The following is a 22,639-nucleotide window of genomic DNA, read 5'->3' on the forward strand; positions in this document are numbered from 1 at the left end:
TTTAGCCACTGTTTAGTATTTATGTTTAATTATAATTTAGTCATACATGTTTCTTGTTTATCCTATTTTAGTATGTATTTATTTCTCCCTACCAACGATATTATTTCGCAAATTTTTCCAATATAAAATAAAACTAAATAAAACTAAAAAATAGTGAAAAATACTCTAAATAAATAAACGTAGAACAAATAAAAATTATTGAATACAAAACAAGATATCCCAATAATCAATTTTAAAATAAATACATACTAAATACAAAACAAGATATCCCAATAATCAATTTTAAAATAAATACATACTAAAATAGGATAAACAAGAAATATGTATGACTAAATTATAATTGTTTGTGACTAAAATAAATACATGTATGAGAGTGCAAAGTTATGAGGACCAAATTTGCATTTAACCCAAACAATTATTGTTTGATTGTTTCTCCCAAACTCAAACGGCATGGATCGCCTGACGACCTTCATTAGTCGCTCAGACCACCCGGCGACCTTCATTCGACCTGTAGCAAACACCCTATCTCAACAATTAATTGTTGAAAAGCGTTACCTCGTGAATTTTTTTTTCTCACAACATTATCTCGTAAATTCAGCCGATCCAATATTCTGTTATCGATTGCTTTAGTAGCTGGATTCCATCTTTCAAATTTGGTAGGTGCCGATTGCCGACACATTTGGAAATTTCGGCTCTGACAGCTTATCAGAATGTCGGTCTGCATCGAGTCTTCCCACATTCAATCTTCTGAACTAGAAAGTGTTAATCTCAATCGAGTCATTTTCTTTCTCCACAAACATGTGGGTGTTCGATTTCTTCATCATGGTCATCAACGTCAAGGAATTTTCCGGCTATTTTGCTACTAAATTTCAACTCTGGTTTTATGCCAAGTTTTATCTTTGAATCCATCATCCTGTTCTTCCAAATTGATATTTGCCTATTAAAAAGTTAAAATAATGTGAATGGCCCACAATGATGCGTTGATAGGACATTGGAACTGTTCCAGATTTTGAAACAGTAACTGATATGAATAATATCATGATAGACAGATTATGTCTTGTCTAAACCTTTACGATATGATTCTACTTTGCCTGACCATACAAATCTTTTATAGAGAAAGTCGGGCCTCCTTGATCCACTTTTTCTTTTCTAAATTTTTTCACGTGCTTCCCCTCAAACGTCAGGTAACACTGAAACTAGTAGTGCTGGTGCATAAAAGAATATGGAAGCAGTTTCTGATAGAGATGAAAAATCTAAAGACAACTTGGCTCGTGTTCACATGCGCTGAAGAACTGGAAGTTCGGATTGTATAGGCTCAACCTGCTTAATGCATTCTCAAGTCATAAATGGTCTAAGCGATAAAATAGCGGCCAGCTTCAGAATCGGTGGACATGTCATATGATCATCTGCGAACAGGAACAAAACAGAAGGGCAGAACTAGATTTCTGTCCTTAATTAAATTTACGCATTATTAGTCCATAGTTCCATCGAACTTTCTGTGTTGCATTGAGAACTCTTTTTGGGTTGGATGATTTGTACGCCAGTCTTACTGCTGATAGGCAAGAGAAGAAATTTAGCAAAGTGAGTTACCTCAGGTTGGTAGTTGTTGGAGTCGTTTCCATTCATTCTCGAGGAGAGCTCCTGAAGATCTGGTGGAGGTTATGGACCTTTTGGAGTGAGACAAGTTCTAAAGTGACGATCTGAACATAAAGGAATACACGGTGTCATGTCAGAGTTGAGACTTCGGGACACACTTCTTGCCTTAGTCAGTTCAAAGATGGGAGAAAAGATAATAAAACAGTAGAAAGATGGTGTGAATAGATCAGTAGAAAAAAGAGACTTAGGAAAATGATACCTTTTTGAAGGACTTTTATAAAGGTATGTGACCTCGGAGGCCGAGGCTCGGGGCAGGTGACTTGGTTGATGGTTTAGGATAAACGTCAAATGATCCCAAGACACAGGAGCTACATAGCAGGAAGTTGTTGTATGCTACCGGTTGAATACCAGTCTAACGGTCTTCAGTGATTGGTTTGACAGTCATAATGAAACCAAGGTTAATACCAATAACTAAACCGAACTTTATGAGAGAAGAGAAATAACCTAAAAAGTTGAGCTCCTGATGTCTGAGAGCACCTAAAACCCTAGATTAGCGAAGCCACTTGTGAGGCAACACGTAATTCATAACATTCATCAAGCATGAATGACCTCCAATTTCATCTGTCAGGTACAAGTGTAGTCAATAATAGGGAATCATGTGATGATCAACGTTTGCTAAAAATCACCCACCACAGGATATGTTCAACTTTCTGCCTTGTTCAACAAAATAAAGCATGTAGCAAATCCTGGAGGAAGCAAACTATAGAAACCAAATATCAAACGTCAGCTCTTGTGGAAATCCTACTACAAATTCATATTTAAGCAATTTATAGCAAGTCTTAAATGGTTAGGGAATTGAATTTCTTAATGTCATTTGCAGAACCATTAATTACTTGCTTTTATAATTGCACTAAGCTTGGAAAAGAATCTGTAATTAATACGAAACATTACAGAGCTTGCATTGAATCTGCCGTAGATGACTAAGCATAGGTGTTACAACATGTATGATATGAAAAGTAAAAATCACTAATACCAGAAAAGGGTGACAGCTATCCAATATGGAAAAAGCAGAGCTGTTAGTATCGGTTATTCCTTACGAGGAAAAGGATTTCAAGTAAGAGAATTACAAATTTGTAAGTGTTTTTCCTTTAATATGTGGGGTTCAAAATACCATATTACCATCAAAGGTAAATTTGGGCAAAATGACTCTACAAGCCAAGGATAGAAGCTAAAGTGACCAATTTCAACCAGGTCGTACATGATGATCACATTAAATTTTAAGTTCTATATTGGTATTATAATTCCATTATAAAAATCAGAACAATCAACTCAACATAAAAGCTGCGAATGCTGCATAAATGGCATCTAACAGAAGGCAAAGTTGAAGTGGAACAACTACAAGAAGCATTGAAAGAGTTAAAGAACTTTGATGTTACCAAAGATACACAAAAGTATCACTACTTTATCAATTTATTGTACATTGCAGTCGGTAGCCATTTGGTCTAAGGCTAAACAAAGAAAAGAGAACACTGAATACAAGTTCCCCAGAATTCTACTTCTGTTAGGGTTTTGGAGACAATAATCAACCTCATGAAATAGTAAATAGATACATCAAATATCCTTGTCAATACGGCTCTTCTCCATAGATATACAATCTTCCTCCTAGGATTGTTTATTATAATCTTCAAACTAACTAGCAAATGGACTTTAGAGTGTTGAACATTTGGAAAGGAAAAGCATATGAGGTCAGTTTTCAAATACATACAACATACTGCAAGCAACGATTTCTGTTCAGGATTTAGTTTTGAATCCCCAACACTACTTCTATGGAACTTTTTCACATGGTTCCTGTATATTTCCCATCAATCAAAGTCAAAATTACAACCAACAAATGTTCATCCAAAGTACTGGTTAAAGGTTTAGTTTTCAATGCCCAGCAGAACTTCAATGAAGCTGGATTGCACTATCCATCCTATACATATCTCATATTGCAATCCCAAAGTAATAACCACATTATATTCGTCCAAAACCACTTCCACCATGATCAGTATACTAGAAAGAGCACCGAAAATTTTTGAAGATTTTGTGGCAGAGTATTCAAATGTGCTGATAAGCAAGATTTTGAGGGGTCGCGTTACTAAAACGAATGAAGGCGACTCCTGACAACTTGTGCCAGTTTCATAGAAAATGTATTTTTAGCCAGGATGACAAGGATATTCAGAGTCATATCTAATTAACGAAGAAAGAGTAAAAAGGACGAAACAAAAATATCAAAGATTTTCAACAATTTCATATACCTCATTTGCATTGAAAGAATATGGTGTTTTGCTGGATACAAGAGCTAGGAAAGTCTAATCAATAATCCAATCCTCAATCGCCATTTTTTTTAACCTTTTTCCTATTAAAAATAGTTTGGTTAAAGTTGCTTTCCGAACTAACATTAAAAATCAAATCTTGGAACGATTCCTCAAAACAACCAATATGTATCAAATAAAAATAGTCAAATTTGACAATATTACCTTGAAAGTTTAGAGAGTTGCTGCTTCTTCAATTCGGCAGGCAGGGGATTGAAAAATCAACGGTAACAATCTTTTTCTCCTTTTTATTCTCTATAATTAGAGATCTAAATCCGGGAATTCAATTGGGGAAAAAGAAATAAAGAGATTGGCAGATAACAACTTGAAAAGAGGATCAAGAAAGAAAGATAACGAAGTGAAATGAAAAGACAGATTACGAGTTTGTGCGTGAATCTAACATGAAACAAATCCACCTTTTCATCCTTGGTTTTATTAGATTCACGCGCAAGCCTGAAATCTGCCTCTTCCCTTTTTTTGGTGGCTTTCCTCTGGCTTACCCATCAACATGACGTTCGAGGTCACCGTGTGAATTTTTGACCGTCGGTGAGGTATTTTTTTTGACAAGACCGTCAGTGAGGTAAGAAGTACGAAGATAGAGACAAATCTACAATAACCGATTAACCGCCGCCAAAAGTTAAATTCCCTGAAATTGACAAATATCTATGTGTTGGGGCTGATCCTCTTACGTCGTGGCTTTTGGGCTAGCTGACTGAACTAGGCGGGCCTGCTCTGATCTGCTTCTGTTGAACCAAGAGGGTCGTCACTTAGTGCCCTTTCAAGCTCGCTTCTAAGGAAAATTTAATCCCGTGTATCTTTTTAATCATGTGCGTTCATAATTTTTTTTAATCATTAATAATGTATATTTTATTGAACTGTTTGAATACAAAATTTTCAAGAAAAACAAAACTTCTTATAACCATTGAAATCACTAAAATTATCAGTGTTTCACTTTCATATAAAAGTAATAATAATGCCTTTAATCTTATGTTGATAGGATCTTACTACTCAATTAAATTAGGTTAAAGTAAAAAAAACGTCTATCGATTATGAGACGCTACTTTGTTGAGTCCTTCAACTATTAAGAATTACAAAATGGTTCACCAGTTATAGTATATTGCTATGTTGAGTCATTAACTATTAAAAGTTACAATAATCACCCAACTATTCATATGTTCCAAAATCATCTTTTTTTCATTAGAAAAGTGACATCCTTTTGAGCTAAACGTTAACATGTTAATTGAGATATGATAAAATTTGATCCCAAAATCATTTGATATATATTTTTTGGGTCGAGTCTCTGTTTGCAGTATATCGTCGAACCAATGCTTGAACATTATATCGCCGAACCAATGCTTGAATATTATGTTGTCGAACCAATGCTTAAAAGTAACAACAATTCTAATAGATATCATTAAAATATAATTTTATCATATACCAATTAGTAGATTAATATCCAACTCAAACGACCATTAATATTATAATATAAAATGACGAGTTTAGAATATATAAATAGTCGGGTGACCATTTTATAACTTTTAATAGTCGGAGATTAAAAAAATGCCCTATTGTCGGAGGACCATTTGTGTATTTTATTATCTTGTGTATTTTATTATCTAGTAAGTTATTATGTCTATTAATGTATTCAAATAATTTAAAAATAAATTATTATTATTATTATTATTATTATTATTGGTAGAAACAAATGAATTATCGTTGACGATTCACTCATTTTAATTAAGGTAGAAAGTCATACTAGTGTAGGAATGACGGTTAATCAATGATTATTTATAGGAAGAAAAAGGTGATGTGGATATGAAGGTGAATAATATATATGAAATTGGACGAAAGAGAGAGACAAATCCATTCTTTAGTCTTTCTTTAACGTATAAATATCACGATTATAGGATAACTAGTGTTAGACTTAGGGTCGTCATACTTGTTAATACTTAATAGGATTTCATGTTATACAAACCTACCTGTTAACTATTGGATTTAGCTCTGTTAAAAGCCACGTCAAAGACAAAAAGGTATAGGTTTTAGAGAACAATTCTAACGAAGGATGATTCTAGAGATATTGGGGTCTCCGAGAGTTTTTATTGATGAAAATTTAATAATTTCTGGAGGATATTCTACCAAGATATAACACATTAAAGATATTTTAATTTTTATAATAAACATAAATATTAAATTCGATCACTAAAATAATCTATCCATTTCCCTCTTATTAAATAAAGAAGCTTAAAGGAAAAAGTTCCATATAATTATGCCATTTTTTAAAGTATGTAAACTATATTTATTGAAAAAACAAATTTTTAAATAAATATTTCATAATCATTTTAGAATTTTTTTAAGAAATAAAACGTTAACATAAAATAAAAATTTAAATATTCAAAATAATTGTTATGAAATAATTTAAATCATTAAAGTAAAAAAAACATAATTTAGATTATTTTTTAGTTTAAGCCAATAAAGAAAAGACCTTGAATTTAATATTCAAGGCCCAAACCCAATAGTTTTATCTACTATTTTTCTAAGGAGCAAGGGGGTTTGGGCAATTCATGCAACACTACACTTGCGGCAATAAAATGAGACGCTGCGTTTAAGACAAGCAGATTGTCTCTTGTATTTTGCTTCTTCTCTTGGAAGGGAGCTTCAACGCAGTCGCTCCAAAAGCAAAAACCCTAAACCCTGATCAGGGCTTAATTTTTAATTTTATCTTAAAGCTGCTCCTTTTGTTACCAGGCTTTCCCCGAAAAAAGTTAAGAATAGTTTTGATTTATTGGCTAACTATTAGGTTCGTGGTTCATATCTTTTAAACTTTCCAACAATGGCTGTCGAAGGAAGCAAAAAATCTCAAGCATCAGCGTCTCTACCCCCGCGCAAAATCAACTTACAAAAATTCGCAGATTCCAGAGCCGCCGAGCTCGAGTCACTTCACTCAGCTGTGTCAGCTCGACTCAATAACGACTTTAGGTCTCGTAGAAACAAGAGGAGGAGGACTACAGCATTCGACAATCAAGCTTCCAAGAAAAGAAACAGAAAGAGGCAGAGATTGACTAAGGTTGATAAAATCAATGTTTCGGGTTTAGAGACGGAGCAGAAGAAGAACGAATCTCCCCTTCCACGCCGCGTTCGTCGCAGAATGGAGCTTAAAAAGAATCCCGAAAGCGGTTTCGTTACTTCAGGTGATGGAACTAAGAGGTTGAGAACGCATGTTTGGCACGCAAAGCGGTTTACAATGGCTAAACGGTGGGGGTTTTATCTTCCCTTAGGATTGCAGGGCAGGTATATAACTTAATCGTTTAAGTGTTTTGATTGTGTAGGAAAAAAAGACCAAATTTTTACAATTCCTCTTTTGAAATTCCTTTGTTTATATGATATAGAGGAAGGGGATCGAGGGCAGTTTTGAGGTGGTTCAAACAGGGAGTGCTTCTCCATGATGCGAGCTATAATCTTGCTGTTCAACTGGAAGGTCCAGAGGCAGGCGCTTCCCTTTTTTTGTTGTGTTTCTTTTAGTTGATTTTAGTAATAATTTTCAGATGGTTTACTTTATTATTTCTTATCTGTTCCCAGGATTCATTAGTGGCAATATTAGAGATGGTTATGGTTCCTTCTACATCAGTTAAATCTGATTGCGATTCTGGTTCTGTTCTTTCTGGTGTTACTTACGGAACTGCTATGGTAAGTCGCTCTTGCACCTTTTCTTATGATTAAGAAATATTGATACTAATTTACTTGCCTTTTTTTCAGCTTCATCATGTTGGAGCACCTTATTCGCAGCCAATCGCACCTGTAAATTATATGTGGCATCCTCATCGGCAGAGTAAAGAAGAGGGCAATAATAATTGCCTTGATGTTGTTAAATGTAATGAACCATGTAGAGTCAACTATAGTTCTTGCTTTTGCCAACTTTGGGTTTGGATACATGCCTCAGCTTTTTGTGAGGGATATGATACTCTTAAATGTGCTTGTGAGAAACTGGTAAATCATCCATCTTTTTACTTTGTAAGAATGTTTAAATTATAGTACAATCTCGTGAAGCTCATGAGTGTGAGCAAGCTATTTCATTTGGTATCACATAGACATTAAAAAGAGAGACATACATATCACGTTCTGTTATCGTGTTGCATGCTGAGTTCTTAATTATTTTCCAGATGATTGATAGAGGTGTCACCATTAATTGTTTTTCACGTGAGGGTCAGCTTGCAAAATTGGAATTAATTGGGTGCAAGGCATTTCAACTTCTTCAGAAGACTGTTCACCCTGACTCATGGTTAGTTATTTGGGTTAGATTCTGGTTTTGAACTAAGATAAGAAATTAAAATGAGCTAAACAGGTTGATTGCCCTTGCAGCATAGTGGATAGTTCCTGGCAACTGCAAAAGTGTTCAGCTGAGAAGGACAGTGTTGAATTTCAAAACGAGGAACATATTCGTTCTTGTGCAATTCTATCTTTTACTATCAAGGATCCTCGTTTATTGCCCGCTAAAGAGACTGTAGATTTTCGTGAGCCGGATTCAATCATTGATGTGCAAGAAGTTGGAGTCAGTGAATGTGTTAACTTAACTGAAAATTTAGACAAGAAAGAAGAGCTAGGTTCACTCTTATGTCCAAAAGCTGAAGGAAATGAAAATTTATCTGACAATAACTTGTGGGATGCGAGCAGTAGAATAGATCCTCCAGAGGAAGAAAATGAACTTTGTATGGAAAAGCATCAGCAGCGGATGGGTTTCTTTTGCCTTGATGATCCAAAATCAGGCCCCCCAAAGACTTCAAACAAGGTGCAGTGCTCGCGTTCTTGCCCTATTTTGCTTCTAAAAAACAATAACAAGAAGGGCTCTCCTATTGGGTAACTACTTTGTTCCTTTCGCTCCAGATATTATTTCTTGTAAGAAATCTACTTCTCCAAAATTTGATGGATAAGAATTCATGTCTGCATTATCCTTCTTTGCATTTGAGGTTCATATATCATACCAGTTTGACAAAGGACAGCAAATGGTTCGAGTTTGTTGTTACATTACATAACAAAATTTTGGCGTGTAATTGTGACATATGTCTTCTATTTCACTAAAAAAATATCTTGAGCCAAAAGCAGCAGCACCATAAAAGTTTGAGAGGGGAGAGCTTTACCTTAGACAAGCACAATGGAGACGAATGGTCTAGTGTTTGCACCGTTAAGTCTTATTTGTTGAGGCAAATGGCTGGATAAAGTTGTTTGACAGTGATATTTCAATGCTGCTTTAGATTTAGCTTGATAGATCTGGCAGGATTTGCCAATTGTCTTATCCCTATGATCTTATATTTGTTTGCCATTATGGAGGCCAAATATTCTCTTTGAAAATTTCTTGATCCAGAAATGTCTTGGAACTCATTAATGATTTTTCTTCGCTCATTCTTGGTTGCAGATGGTCTGTTATACTACCTCTAAGTTGGACCAGGGTCTTCTGGAGTTTTCTCGTCTCCAAAGGGGCCCATGTGATAGGGCTGAGGGAAAAACGCTGGATTGCTGGTGAAGTAAGTGCTTGGTTCTGAGAATCCACAGTATTGGAATGCCCACTTATCCAACCCTGGATGTTAATTTCCCCCCCAATTTTGCAGATTGGATTGCCTTATTTTCCTTCAGATTTCCCTGACTGCCATTCCTACTTATCCTTGAATGAAATTGAAGCCGCTGCCTCTAGGGAAAATGCGGAGCGGCGTCCTCCAGCTGTACGACCTTTCAGAATTCCAATTCCATCACCTTGGAATGTTGTACATGTTGCTTTTGACAAGCTAACCATGAGGGTAAACGAAGCAGCTAAAGTTTCAAGTGGTGAAAATATAGTTGGTACTTCAAGTTGTGAAAGAAGTGATGTAACATCATTCAGATCTCGTAATTCCTTTGATGCCATTGTAGCAAGGACATCCAGTATGCTGACTGGCTTCTTGAATGGCATTCAGGGTGAACATTTACTTATATTTCCTCAATTGCAAAATAGGAACTCAAGTCTTGTTAAGGTTATGAAGGACAAAAGCATGATGGAAAAAGGCCAAAATGGGACTACACAAATTAGCTACAGACATAAGTTATGTTTTGTGAGGGTTCATCTTCATGCATACAAGGAGGGTGTTTTTGAAGAAGGAGCTGTTATATGTGCACCATCTCTTACTGATATATCAATATGGACATCCAGGTAGTCATTTAATAAATGTATGTTTATTACAAGTGGTTCTTAATTTAAAATGCATGACCGTAACCATGTGACAAACAAACTGTTGTGCAAAAGGATTAATCGAAGTGCATGCTCTGATCCTTTTCTCTGGTTGCAAGTATCATCCATTTTTAATCTAATAAGAGTGACTTTTGATTTGTCCTTGACGCATCTTTGATTTGAATTGATAAATTTCTGTTATCCGCTAGATTAATCGGTTGAATTTGGATATTTTGCAGCATAGACAGCATTGAAGGTGGACTTGAAATGCCTAATTCTGCTGTGGGGTCATATTTTAAAGAACAACCTTCTGGTAAGTGGGAACTCCAGGAACCAGATGACCCTGCTTCTATAGAATATCATCGGTGGCCAGTCGGGTTTGTCACCACTGGATTTGTTAGAGGGAGGTTAGTACATGTTTTTTCCAATATTGAATTTAGATACCATTCAGTATCGACTATAGAAATTATTTTAGATCATCTCCGGTTTTGCATAGTGATTTTCATTTTATATATGCAGCAAAAAGCCAACGGCAGTGGCGTACTGTGAGGCAGTCTTGCTTGCTTGTCTGAGAGAAGAGCAGTGGAAGGAGATGGCAGTGAAGCGTAGGAGGAAGGAAATATATGTTCTTGTTAGGAACCTTAGGTCTTCAGCATATAGACTTGCTCTTGCCACCATTGTCCTGGAACAACAAGAAGAGGATGTGAGATTCTTATGAAAAACTGTTCGGGAGATCATTTGGAGACATTTAAGACTTGTTTCCCGCTCAACAGCTCCCCTTATACCTATTCCCAACGGCTAGTGGCAACGAGGAATCATTTGTTGATTTTCTCGGTATATTAATATAAGAATTGATGACTTAAATAGAAAACTATTTTTTGGGGGAAAGGAAAAAAAAGCAGCTAGGCGATGAGGGTGATAAGTGTTTTTTATTTTCATTTTATAAGAATAATAATAATTTTTTTGTTGGGAGATTAATTCACCAAAATTACGGATGTGACGTGGATCAATTCGATTTGGATTAATCATGACAAAATCTTGAAATTGGGAGGGGAAAAATAATTATTTGATACTCAACTGTAAACATCATACTTTTAACTGTAAAAAAAATAATTAAAGGTTCAAGCATTTACCCCATGAAAACGAAGCAAACACGAAAATGTTTTGGACTTGAATCAATGACACCCGGAAGGCCGACACTGCTCCGTAAAGATGGAAGAGGTAATCGAGGCCATTATTTTTGCCATGTGCTACCTCCCCAGGCTTTGTGACAATGAAAGGGAGTTGTTTTTTTTCCCGTCCATATCACCATTTTCATCATCGTTTCCCTCTAATTCATCTTCTTCATCGACTTCGACAACCTTCTTCTGCCCTTTCCGGTATCGTATCTTCTTCTTTCCACTGCCACCTCCCACATGCACCCTCTAATTTCATCTCAGGGACGAATCTGTCATAAATAAATATTTTGAATTTAAATTTTAAATTATTTTAATATTGATTTTTTTAAAACATTCCCTTTTTTAGATTGTATCTTAAAAACTTTTAGTCTAATCATACACTTTGTCCATCTCTTTATATGGCTTTCAGCTACGTTACTATTGTGCATGTATTCAATAATGCTTTTACTCTTTTCTTTAAGTTTTCTTAGGCTTTTCTTGGTATGATTCTTTCATGCATAAACTTTTCTTAGGCTTTTACTCTTTCTTTAAGTTTTCTTACGCTTTTCTTGGTATGATTCTTTCATGCATTAACTTTTCTTGGTATGATTTTTGCATGCAAAGTTTTCCTGAGTTATGCCTTAATTTCCTACTATTTCTTTTATCATAGCTTTAATGGGAGACACCGAGAGGGAACATCTGCTGCCGAAGAAGAAGCTCTAGGTGACATGGAAGTACATATGACTTTTGATGATAATTCGTCTGATCCATTAGCAGGTGACATAGATTTAGATGCGACCTTTGATGATTCGTTTGATTCATCTTTTGATAACTCATCTAATCCATCGACAAGTGACATAAAAGTAATGATATTTGAGCAGATGACATGAAAGTAGATGTGACCATTGATAACTCGTTTGATCTATAAGCATGTGACAAATAAGATAATAAGAATTGCAATATTAGCTTAAAAAGGATTAAACCCAAGCTCTTGGGAGGGATAACTTAGGATTAAGCCGCTGGACCAAGCTTAGTTATTGTTTATATTCTTATATAATATTTACATGGAAAAAATATTTGATGTAAGGTTAAAAAAAGAGAGAGAGATTAATATTTGATGTAGAATTTACATGGAAAGAATATAGTTCACTTTGATTTGAAGAGTCAAGAGTGACGATTTATTTGTCAAATTCAATCTTCGAGATGCAAGGATAGTACTCGAGGTCTAAGTTTTGCCAAGACTGGTTGTGATCTTATGTCACGTGTTTGATTTCTATTAATTTTTTACCTTCATATTCATGGTTTTCAGAACCGGACCGGTTAGCGAACCGGCCATGTTACCGGTTCACTGGTTCAACCAGTCGAATCGGTTCGATCGGTCGGAAGAACCGGACGACGTCATAATTATTTAAAAAATTAAATAAAAATACCAAAAATATTTAATAAAAACTAATTTTTTATATCACAAGTCATATTCAAAGCAAGTCATAACATATTTAAATTAAAAATCATAAAATCAAGTTAAACAAAATGATTCAAATTAACTACAACATAATATTTAAGGTAAAACATATTAAATAATAAATATAATTATATAACTATAATTAAAAAATAAATTTGGGGCTAAAAAAATCTTAAAAAAATGATATTGTTTGGTTTAATTTTTTTTAAAAACAATCACACATGGCTAAGAAACATAGAAGAGCATCCCAAAAGTCTAAAGAGTAAAAATACGAGAACAAAACAATCCCACATTGCTAAGAAACATAGAAGAGCATCACAACTAATTTCTATAAATAATAGAGGTAATTTGACATTCAAAATCATGGATCCTTTTGGTGAGTATTGAGTGAACTATTCTTTCACTTCAATCAAGCTCGAATTTTAGGCTTCAATTGAGCTTCTAAATTTTTTTTTAGTTCAAGCCTTTTTGAGTTCAAGTTTCAATATTATATTTCTAGTTCAAGTTAAACTTGATAATTTTTAACTTGTGAGTTTGAGTGGAGTTGAGCTTACTTTTAAAGTTTTCAAGTTCGAGTTGAGCTCAGCAATACTCGAGTTCGACTTGACTTGTTTAACAAACGACGTTTGGTTTAATTTAAAAAAAAAAAATTCCGATTTTTTCCGGTTTTCAGCCGGTCCGGTTCAAACGGTTCAGTGGTTCTGACCGGTTCACTAATAATAGTTCAACTGGTTTAGATTGAACCGGACTAAGTAACGATTCCCGATTGAACCGACCGATCCGGTCTGATTTTCAAAACAATGTTCATATTTTAATAAGATGATACTTACATTTGCATACATAAAATATTTTCACAAATTTTAATATAAATTAAATTTAATTATGCGGTTGGGGTTTTATTATTTAACGTCTTAGATTTGGTTTTTGTTGAGTTTGTGTGAATATTTTTTAATAGAATAATGATATATATTATTTTATTAAATGGTTATTTTAAATTAAATAAATTTTAAGAAATAAAATTATTATAAATATTACATCATTTTTAATAAATTAATTAGATATAATTTTATAAAAGAAATAGTTAAAGGATTAAAATAGAAAATCGAACAAATGAGGTACAGAATAGTTAGTTTATCTTATTTAAATTTTGTCGTTATTGTGTGGAAAATTTCTAAATTGAAATTAGAACACTGGAAGAATCGTAAAACGCTTTAGTTGGATCTTCCCTGTGCTTACACGAAGAGATCAACTTCAAAGACCAGAAAAAAATAACAAAAACTCCAGTTTCCCCTTTTCATTTCTTACTCTTTGTCGACGAGACTAACGCTAAATCACAGGTATTCCCCCCCCCCTCCTCTCTTGATTTGTAGTTACGGGTTTGAACTTGACGGTGTCATAACTGTTTTCTTCCAATTCCTGTTTTTTTCAGAGATAATTCTCTGTTCTAGGGTTTTTTTTTTCAACCGGATGAAAAATTCAAGTTAGGATATATCCTTTATATTTTCTGTGCTTAAGTTTTCATATATTTCAATTTTCAACTCTTAGATCTTCGAATACTCAACTTCAGCCTTGATTCTTGATACTATAAACTTTGCAAATTTCTCGTAGCTTTGGTCTTTTTTTTTTTTGCGTGTCTGGAATTTAAGTTTAAACAATTGGGCATTTCTTATATCTGTTGATCCAAATCTGCAAAGTAGAGCAATAAAAGGTGTTAAATCTATGTTACACGGATTCCAGGATGAGTGTCACGAGTATGCTCAATTTGTTCCAAGCCTTTTTATATATTTAGGAGATCATGCCTTACACTCTTATCCGAAATATGTGGATTTTCGTACACTCAATAATATGTTTTTGTGTGCATATCTTGAACTAAAAAAATGTGGTTTAGTTATTGCTTCATATCTAGTAATGAGTTTATTGGCTCTAGGATTTGACTCGAGTTTTTGTTTCTAAATTCAGGGTTTTGTTGTTGGAACTGAAGTTTTAAGGTGATGGCGAGGATCAAACCTCAAGCTCTGCTACAACAAAGCAAAAGAAAGAAAGGGCCATCTCGAATAAGTCCTACAACAATTATAATGTCGACTTTGATTTTTGTTTTGATTGTGTTTTTTGTCTATGCCTCCTACAGACATTGGACTCAAAGGTTCGTTCAATTTGGCAGTTGGGAGTGGGATTTAATGCTGCAATGCTTTTAAACTTTATTATGTGCACACTTTGTTGATTCATGTAATTTACTGCATGGCTTGCTAATTTTAGAGCAGTACATTTAGAAAGGAAGTTGCTTGTAGAGAATAAATTGGCTAATATTTATTAGTCAGTAAATAAGTATTAGCTATAATTTAAAGTATTACTCAGTGAAATTTGACCCATTTTTCTTTCTTTAGGTCAAGAATGCTTATAGAGAACAAGCAATCAGTTATCGAGGTACTCTCTTGAGAATCTTACTTATCATTCTAAAATGGCTTTTTTTATCCTCATGGTCTTGTATTTTTTTATAAGTCTTTGTTTTGTTTATATCAATTGAACTCTCAACTCCGTGCCCAGTATCAATGTATCATCTTTTAAGAACATTTGAAAGCAACTTTTCTCTTCTCTTGTGTGAACATGTATCCTTAGTTTATGAGGCATTTTACGTGTTTGTTATTTTTATTTCTAACTTTATATCCTCTCTAATGACCGTGGCCACTTGTATTTGGTAGGGTGACAACTCTTTCATGGATTCCAAGAAATCTGATCTCCCAGGATACGCTGTAGGTTCCTTTACTCGCTAAGGTCTTCCTAATTAATATACTATGCCTGTGTGAATAATGTCTACTTTTTTGTAATACTGGCCTGGAATGTGCTGTGCCTTGTTTTGGGAAACAATATTGACCCTAGATGATTAACTTATAATGTGGTTCTATATCCAATGCAAATATCCTTTGTATGTTTAAGTAGCATTCTGCTAGTAAGTTTTTCTTCACTTTGCAGGCACTTGTCTATTACGTACATGACTTCATCAAAATACATTACAAAAGAATTTCTTGTATCATGTTCTTGGTTGAATCACCCATTAAGAAAACATATTTCATTAGCATATCTCTCAATAAGGCATTTGATATGTTATTCCTTTTTTCTTTTCAATTGTATCTTACTATCTTGACAGATACTTTTGGTCATGAATGAAATTTAGTTGATATGTTCATTTATTACTTTATCTTACTTGTAGGGTTTACATTTAATACTTATTTAAAATGAGTTTTATCCGTTGTCTTAACTCTGCTTTCTCCCCTCTTATGACTAGATTTTAGATACCACTAAAGGCTCTATAACAGTGGAGCTCTTCAAGGACAGTTCTCCTGAAGTTGTTGATCAATTTCTTGATTTATGGTAAGTACTGGAATCAGTGTTAATTTTACTTAAAATAATGATTTTCTTTATTTATAACTATCATAAAATACATGTGATCAATATTTGAACTGGAAAAAATGTTGTAGTTAGAGCTGATCAGCTGAACAGTTCATGCTTTGAAAGAATCAAGAATAGTTTTGAATTATTTTTCTAAATCAAATTTCAGTTATATTGCTGAATCATAGGCTGTAATCTTGAAGAATTCCATCTGTGGCGTTGACTTTGTTGGTTGAACATTATGCATCATCTCTATCTATGAAGTCATGGAATTTGTCACTATAGTTTTAATCCTTAAGAATCATGCTCAGAGTTCGATTTAAATTGGAAAATTCGTTTAATGGAATAGATGTGGGCTCCATTTAGTTTAGATTAAGTGGTAAATCAAGTTCAGCCACATTTTTAGTGTCTTATCTGGGTAATAAAACAGATCAATTTATTTTGTGCTTTCAAGTAGTTAGTGTATGTGGGATGTGCAAAATGCATGGTTTAGTTAATCATGGAATAGGCAGGCAGGCTAACACCTCTAGGAAGGCAATGCCAGAATGTCATTCTTTTTACTTTTAGAAATATTTTCCCTTTCCTCCCGCTGAACATGGTGCGGTACTGAATTTCATTAACTGGTGCAAAGGAAACCTGTGTCCTTTCATCCTCACATATCATGAATTTGATTGATATGCAGTCAGAGAGGACGCTTCAATGGAATGCTTTTTCGCCATGTGATAAAGCATTATGTGATTCAGGCTGGCGATAGTGATAAGTTGGGAGCTGTAGAGGACTGGACTTTGAAAGGAAAACAATACAGCCAACTCGATACAAGGTTAGTGTACATTGATCAAATTCAATCACTCTTATTGTCCTCTTCATTGATTAACCGTCCTGACTAAAGCTAGGCAGTGGTTGCTTTTTGTTGTTACTTACATTATGTAATGCTCAACCAGTTTGAAGCATGAAGCATTCATGCTTGGAACTTCTAAGGCAAAGCATGATGATAAAGGATTTGAGCTTTTCATTACAACTGCACCAATCCCAGATCTAAACGAGAAGCTTATTGTCTTTGGGAAGGTCATTAAGGGAGAAGACATTGTTCAGGTAACAAGCAAAGTTCTGTTTTTGTTTTTTTCCTCCTGAAATTGGTTATCATTACTCATGGTTGGATGCATTAAATGTAACCGAATCATCGTATTTTTAACCTGCCTATCGGTTGAAGTTATATTGAATGTGTTTTAATTTTGCCCAGGAAATTGAAGAGGTGGACACAGATGAACATTATCGACCTAAATCTTCAATAGAGATCCGCAATGCGACCCTGAAACAAAGCATCTAAATCAAACACAAGGAAATTATCCGAACAAAGTTTCGTCACACCATCATTTAAATGGTTCAGAAGAATATATGGTGCATTCTTTATTTGAGCTTCTAGCATTTTCCTTTATTTTCTGTTTCCGAGTCTATTTTGATATGGTAATGGACACTGTATTTGTAATTTAAAAAGTAGAATAAAGTGGATGAGATGTAATTTACATGTGCAACTCCAATAGATAGGTTGAGAATGATATCGTTACTGTTCTTTTCTGACTCGATTTTCATATGCAATCTTTTTGTTCCGCTAGTGTATGCAAAATTTCCACGTGCTACTTGGAACGTTATTGAACCGTAAGCATCATACGGATAAAAGAAAACATAAAAAAATTTTACATGTTAAATGGCAAATTGTTTATAATTATATATTTATTAGTTTCATATCCAGTTCCTGGAAAATATATTTTAGATTTCCTATTTGAAGATTATGGAAAAGATTAAAAATGTATTTTAGATTCACATCGTTTTGATATGATAAAGTTCAGTAGTATTTAATTTTCTCTTCATTTTATATTGATTATTTTGATCTCTAGGGAGTAATTATTAACGGTCCTCTTTGGTTATTTATATTATCAAGGAGAAAACATGGCAAGATTTTATGGACAGTTGTTGGTTAGATTGAGGGGAAAAAGATGTATCGAAGTACCTTGTAGGCTGGTATTTTCAAATATTATATGTAAGCTGGCCGTTGAGCAGATTTCCATCCAACTTTGATGTCATTGACGTTCTGAATGTTGACGCATAAAGGTTTCCATCATTCCATTTCATCTATTGGGCTTGTTAACCATGCATTTCAGATAAATGAGAAACGAGAGAGTCACAGCCATAATTTTATACCAGGATCTCTCTATACCAGATATCGCCAACATGCGTTAATTGCTTATGGGATAGCTGTTGGTAGGAAGTCAAAATTTACGCACATTATTTGAAACCGCACACACCTTTAGAATTGAAGCAAAGAGGAATTGAGCATTTTCCCAGCCGTTTCAGCTCATAACAATTTCAAGCCTAGTGGCTCAAACTCTCGCAACTCCAAGCTTAAATTTAAACAAATCATGAAAAACAACTTGTAAGGTGTACCTTACAACACCCTCCAATGCCTATGGTATAAATACTGCAGAACCTAAGGCAACCTTAATGGGAGAAAAAAGGTCATTCACTTATATAGCTATAAGTCAAAGCATATGTTGTTACATCCACTTATTAATCCCATTGCTCCCTGTTTGCTATTTACGTAAGAGTCATGAAATGGTTCAGCCGTTCAGGTAGTTTAATGCAAGAGAATGATGCACTATTGGACCTATTTTTCCAAAAAGATTCCACTGCTCCTAGAAATTATTATTGCATCTATCAACAAACTAAACATTCTCCACAAATAAGAACACAAGATGGAAAGATAGTGAACAAATAAGAATGCAGAAACAAAAAGTTCTAGATGTGTGTATATATATATATATATATATATATATATATATATATATATATATATGTGAAATTGAACTGAATACTGAACAGAAAGCAGAAACAGGACTTACTAAGCATGATAAGAATACAGAAAAGGTTAATTCAAAGGCATGAACAGAAAATTTCTTGTTTTATGTAAATAGCATTGTCCATGGATGTATAAAGCCTAACGGTCCCATCCAGATGGCCTCCGTCTTTCTCTAGGCCTATCTCTTGAACTGCAAAAACAAAGCCACGAATGAGCTTAATTGAGCATGGAATGGTAAAATTAAAAAGAAGAGAAAAACATTGCAGAATGCTAGCATAAAATTAGCTAAGAAAAGGAACCTCTCTGAGTTCCTTTGGCTGGTGTTTTGTCCAGTATTTTGCGAATTATTCAATCCTGATGATGGAGCAGTGCTGAATGAACTAGCTATCTGAGACCTATTCAAATCTTCACCTATGGTACCACCAGATACAAATCCAGTCAGAGTTGGTCTCCTAATGCTTGAGCTGTTACTGGAGCCTTGATTTTGAGAGTTTGATGAGGCAGCTACAAAGTTACTCCTAAATTGTGCCATCATGCCAGTTTTCAGAGAATTTACTGCAGCATTTCGACTTTGAACAGGTTGAGATGCAGCATTACTGGATTCTGCATTATATCCAATACCCAGACCATAATCAACACCACGAACGCCTCGACCACTCCCACCCCCACCACCCCTTCCTCTGCCTTTCTTCCCACCTGCATGTTATAGCACACATCAATTGTAAGTTCAAGACAGGTCCATAAGTACAGAAAACATGAAACTTTTGGAAAAGCATGTAAACAACAGGTTATTGAAACCCTTTCTCAGCTGCTTTGCATTTCATGATAGTTTAAACAGAGCTGTAGATGCATACAAAAAACCATATGCATATAGTTGCATTGGCATGTCATAAGAAATCATACCTCCTTTTCTTGCATCACGCTTGGACCGGAATCTCCCATCCTATTTATGGACAAGGCAAAGGTCACTACTTTTAAGTACATGTATATCATATCCAGTAGCTACAGATTCAAGAATAGAGGAAAACTATGGAAGTTTATAAGATAGTTCTGTCAGTAGATACTGTTGTTAGCAAGCAATGTAGATCACCCAAATTGAAGATAAAAAAAGATGTCATTTTGGTTTCTAATAATTTTAGTGAATGTCATTAACTACAGAACAAATATTAGTTGAAGTAATTAAATTACCTTCATAGCAAGATCCATGAGTTCCATCGAGACATTTTGACCAGCAGCTATCATACTATTAACCAATTCACCAGCAAACCGTGCCTCTTTCTGAGTTATCAAAGTATATGCACTGCCATCTTTATCGCCAGCACGACCTGTCCTGCCAATACGGTGCACATGCATATCCATGTCTTTTGCAATATCAAAGTTCACAACTGACTTAATTGACTTGATATCAAGACCACGGGCAGCAACATCAGTCGCTACAAGAACATGGTAGATGCCAGATTTAAACTTTTGTAGAATTTCCATTCGAGAAGCCTGATCCTTATCACCATGAAGGGCGGCAACCTTAAAACCCTTCTGAGAGAGCTGTGAATCAATCTCATCAACAGTAGCTTTCTTGGACGCAAACACCAAAACATCACCGTCATCAATCATACCAGGTAGCTTCTCTAGAAGCCAAGGTAACTTCTCAGAATCAGAAGGAATTACATGAACAACCTGAGTAATATCTTCATTAGCCATTCCCACCTCACCAACTGTGACTCTGACTGGGTCACTGAGAATCTCCCTTGCCAATTTCTCAACTTTCCGGGGCATTGTCGCAGAAAATAGTGTGGTCTGGCGATCAAGTCTGATTTGACCAACAATTGACCTTATTTGTGGTTCAAACCCAAGGTCAAACATTCGATCAGCCTCATCAAGTACCAAATAAGTTGCTCTCATCATTGTCAGGGCCTTCATTTTAATCATGTCTATCAATCTGCCAGGTGTAGCAACAACTATCTCACATCCTGCCTTGAGTTCCTTGAATTGATCAAGTTTGGACATTCCACCATAAACAGCACAGGAACGTAATCCATAGGCTTTTGCAAATTTCTTTGTTTCCAAGAATATTTGGTGCGCTAGTTCACGGGTAGGTGCACATATCACTCCAATCGGGCCCTCCTCTTTCTGAAGTTCAGGCTGATCCATAATGTGGACAATCATTGGAAGCACAAAAGAAGCAGTCTTACCAGACCCAGTTTTTGCTATACCAATAATATCCCTACCAGAAAGAACAATAGGTAAGGCTTGGCATTGAATAGTGGTAGGCTTTTCATAGGCTTGTTTCACAATAGCACGCATTAATTCTGGTGCAAAACCACATTCTTCAAATGTCTTAACTGGTTTTGGGACATCAAAACCAGAAACACGGATAGCCAAGCTCTTCCGATATTCAGCTACTTCTTGCTCACTCATTCCTATAAAGTTGATAATGAAATAGATTTCAGACACAAAGCCATCTCAATGAAGAATATGCCCTTTCTATATCAAGAAAAAAGTCCCGCGCTAAAAGTGATAATGAATAAACAAGCCATGATGTATATTATTTCCACATGATGAAAATGATCTCCTAAGGAATTAACTAAAACACGTAATCTTCATACTCAATTCCAGAATTTTATAGACTTTAGAAGTTGCTTAGGTAATAGCTTCATACTGATAGAAGTACAAACAGCTGCCTATGATAGATTAAGCATATATTGTAATCAACTAACTCATATTCTAACTGAAGTGATCATAACTCGTAAGTATCCAACTAATCTTATGTCCACACAATATAACCAATAACCAAACAACCCAGCATTTTCAGATAATTTTATCCAATAGATTCTTTTCTCTAAGAACGGATGCTGCTTATAAACTATAAGCATCTGATATTTGGTTTTCAATTACCTGAGATTGATGCCTTCTCCTCATAAAAATCTTTATAAAACGGCTCATACTCAACGGAACTGTGATCAAGAGCCGGAATCGGCTCTATCTTCTTCTTGTCCACAACCACTGGATTATCATCGGAATCATACTCCAACGCACCCGCATCTACAGCCTTCGCCGCTGCATAAACCTCCTCATCTGAATCATAACCAGCACGTAAAGCATCTGCAGCCAACGTCAACCCAACATCTTTCTTCGCCCTCAAAAAGCTCTCCACAGGATCATTCTCATCCTCGTCATCTCTATACCTCTCTGCCTTGACCTTCGGGTCCGGAGGTGGCGCCGCTTTCAAATCCTCCTGAATACCTTGCATAAACGCGTCAAGAGGGTCAACTTCCTCATCTTCCGCTCCGTTAGCATTGTCGTTCGAGTTGTTATTATCAGCTTCCTTGAAGGTATCATTATTGGCGTAATCGATATTGTCGAGGTCGGTATCTTCGTAGTTGTCGTGGCCGTGACGAGAGGAGCGAGGAACGTAGAGTCGTTGAGGAGCTTGCGATCGCTCGAAGTTGTAAGTAGCTTGACGGTTTATTCCAAACCCTTCGAATCCGAATTTGCGTTTCGACATGTTTGAATTTTTTTCTCCCTTGTAAAAAAAACCCTAATGCCGCAGGCCGCAGGGGGCTTGTTAGGGTTTGAAATTGAAGACTACTACTAATACTACCTTGTGTTGGTATTTCTGGAGAATCCAATTGATTCGCA

General features: G+C 35.2%; 3 protein-coding genes and 1 long non-coding RNA gene across 7 annotated transcripts; 2 read left to right on the forward strand and 2 right to left on the reverse strand.

The window, feature by feature from the left end:
- Positions 1–984: 984 nt before the first annotated feature.
- LOC120141158 lies at positions 985–4,460 on the reverse strand. The gene is made up of 4 exons (XR_005517756.1): positions 3,894–4,460; positions 2,287–2,356; positions 1,856–2,217; positions 985–1,700 (listed from the first exon to the last, which is right to left on the reverse strand). It is a non-coding gene; the product is annotated as an uncharacterized LOC120141158 (long non-coding RNA).
- A 2,130-nt stretch (positions 4,461–6,590) lies between these two features.
- LOC120141163 (ribonucleases P/MRP protein subunit POP1-like) lies at positions 6,591–11,054 on the forward strand. Of its 3 annotated transcripts, XM_039156095.1 has the most exons (11): positions 6,591–7,238; positions 7,337–7,433; positions 7,527–7,634; positions 7,704–7,802; positions 7,842–7,934; positions 8,108–8,226; positions 8,307–8,801; positions 9,358–9,466; positions 9,551–10,125; positions 10,383–10,550; positions 10,663–11,054. In XM_039156095.1, the coding sequence occupies exons 1-11, from the start codon at positions 6,781–6,783 to the stop codon at positions 10,859–10,861; spliced, it is 2,520 nt and encodes an 839-aa protein (XP_039012026.1). In that variant the 5' UTR covers positions 6,591–6,780; the 3' UTR covers positions 10,862–11,054. The 3 variants fall into 3 exon arrangements, with proteins under 3 accessions (XP_039012026.1, XP_039012024.1, XP_039012027.1); XM_039156093.1 differs by having other exon boundaries at positions 7,704–7,934; XM_039156096.1 differs by having other exon boundaries at positions 7,704–7,934; positions 8,156–8,226.
- A 2,919-nt stretch (positions 11,055–13,973) lies between these two features.
- On the forward strand, positions 13,974–17,674 carry LOC120141302 (peptidyl-prolyl cis-trans isomerase CYP21-3, mitochondrial-like). The gene is made up of 8 exons (XM_039156221.1): positions 13,974–14,098; positions 14,722–14,905; positions 15,147–15,186; positions 15,462–15,512; positions 16,046–16,131; positions 16,832–16,969; positions 17,091–17,241; positions 17,390–17,674. The coding sequence occupies exons 2-8, from the start codon at positions 14,754–14,756 to the stop codon at positions 17,474–17,476; spliced, it is 705 nt and encodes a 234-aa protein (XP_039012152.1). The 5' UTR covers positions 13,974–14,098; positions 14,722–14,753; the 3' UTR covers positions 17,477–17,674.
- A 1,412-nt stretch (positions 17,675–19,086) lies between these two features.
- On the reverse strand, positions 19,087–22,639 carry LOC120141300 (DEAD-box ATP-dependent RNA helicase 24-like). 2 transcript variants are annotated; one of them, XM_039156217.1, is made up of 5 exons: positions 21,896–22,634; positions 20,192–21,420; positions 19,907–19,946; positions 19,303–19,699; positions 19,087–19,193 (listed from the first exon to the last, which is right to left on the reverse strand). In XM_039156217.1, exons 1-5 carry the CDS (start codon positions 22,503–22,505, stop codon positions 19,142–19,144), a joined length of 2,328 nt encoding a protein of 775 aa, XP_039012148.1. In that variant the 5' UTR covers positions 22,506–22,634; the 3' UTR covers positions 19,087–19,141. The 2 variants fall into 2 exon arrangements, with proteins under 2 accessions (XP_039012148.1, XP_039012149.1); XM_039156218.1 differs by lacking the exons at positions 19,087–19,193; positions 19,907–19,946 and having other exon boundaries at positions 19,411–19,699; positions 21,896–22,639.

This window comes from Hibiscus syriacus, unplaced genomic scaffold, assembly GCF_006381635.1.
Source record: "Hibiscus syriacus cultivar Baekdansim isolate YM2019G1 unplaced genomic scaffold, ASM638163v2 tig00110794_pilon, whole genome shotgun sequence".
Taxonomy (NCBI): Eukaryota; Viridiplantae; Streptophyta; class Magnoliopsida; order Malvales; family Malvaceae; genus Hibiscus; species Hibiscus syriacus.

Excerpts from the sequence above, each read along its gene's own strand:
- LOC120141163 (XM_039156093.1), top strand. The coding sequence starts at position 6,781 with ATGGCTGTCGAAGGAAGCAAAAAATCTCAAGCATCAGCGTCTCTACCC. Across the intron at positions 7,935-8,107 it reads AATGTGCTTGTGAGAAACTG|ATGATTGATAGAGGTGTCAC; the intron begins GTAAATCATCCA and ends ATTATTTTCCAG. Across the intron at positions 10,551-10,662 it reads ACTGGATTTGTTAGAGGGAG|CAAAAAGCCAACGGCAGTGG; the intron begins GTTAGTACATGT and ends TTATATATGCAG.
- LOC120141302 (XM_039156221.1), top strand. The coding sequence starts at position 14,754 with ATGGCGAGGATCAAACCTCAAGCTCTGCTACAACAAAGCAAAAGAAAG. Across the intron at positions 15,187-15,461 it reads ACAAGCAATCAGTTATCGAG|GGTGACAACTCTTTCATGGA; the intron begins GTACTCTCTTGA and ends TGTATTTGGTAG. Across the intron at positions 15,513-16,045 it reads CTGATCTCCCAGGATACGCT|ATTTTAGATACCACTAAAGG; the intron begins GTAGGTTCCTTT and ends TCTTATGACTAG.
- LOC120141300 (XM_039156217.1), bottom strand. The coding sequence starts at position 22,505 with ATGTCGAAACGCAAATTCGGATTCGAAGGGTTTGGAATAAACCGTCAA. Across the intron at positions 19,947-20,191 it reads TCATGGATCTTGCTATGAAG|GATGGGAGATTCCGGTCCAA; the intron begins GTAATTTAATTA and ends GTCCATAAATAG. Across the intron at positions 19,700-19,906 it reads GCGTGATGCAAGAAAAGGAG|GTGGGAAGAAAGGCAGAGGA; the intron begins GTATGATTTCTT and ends TATAACATGCAG.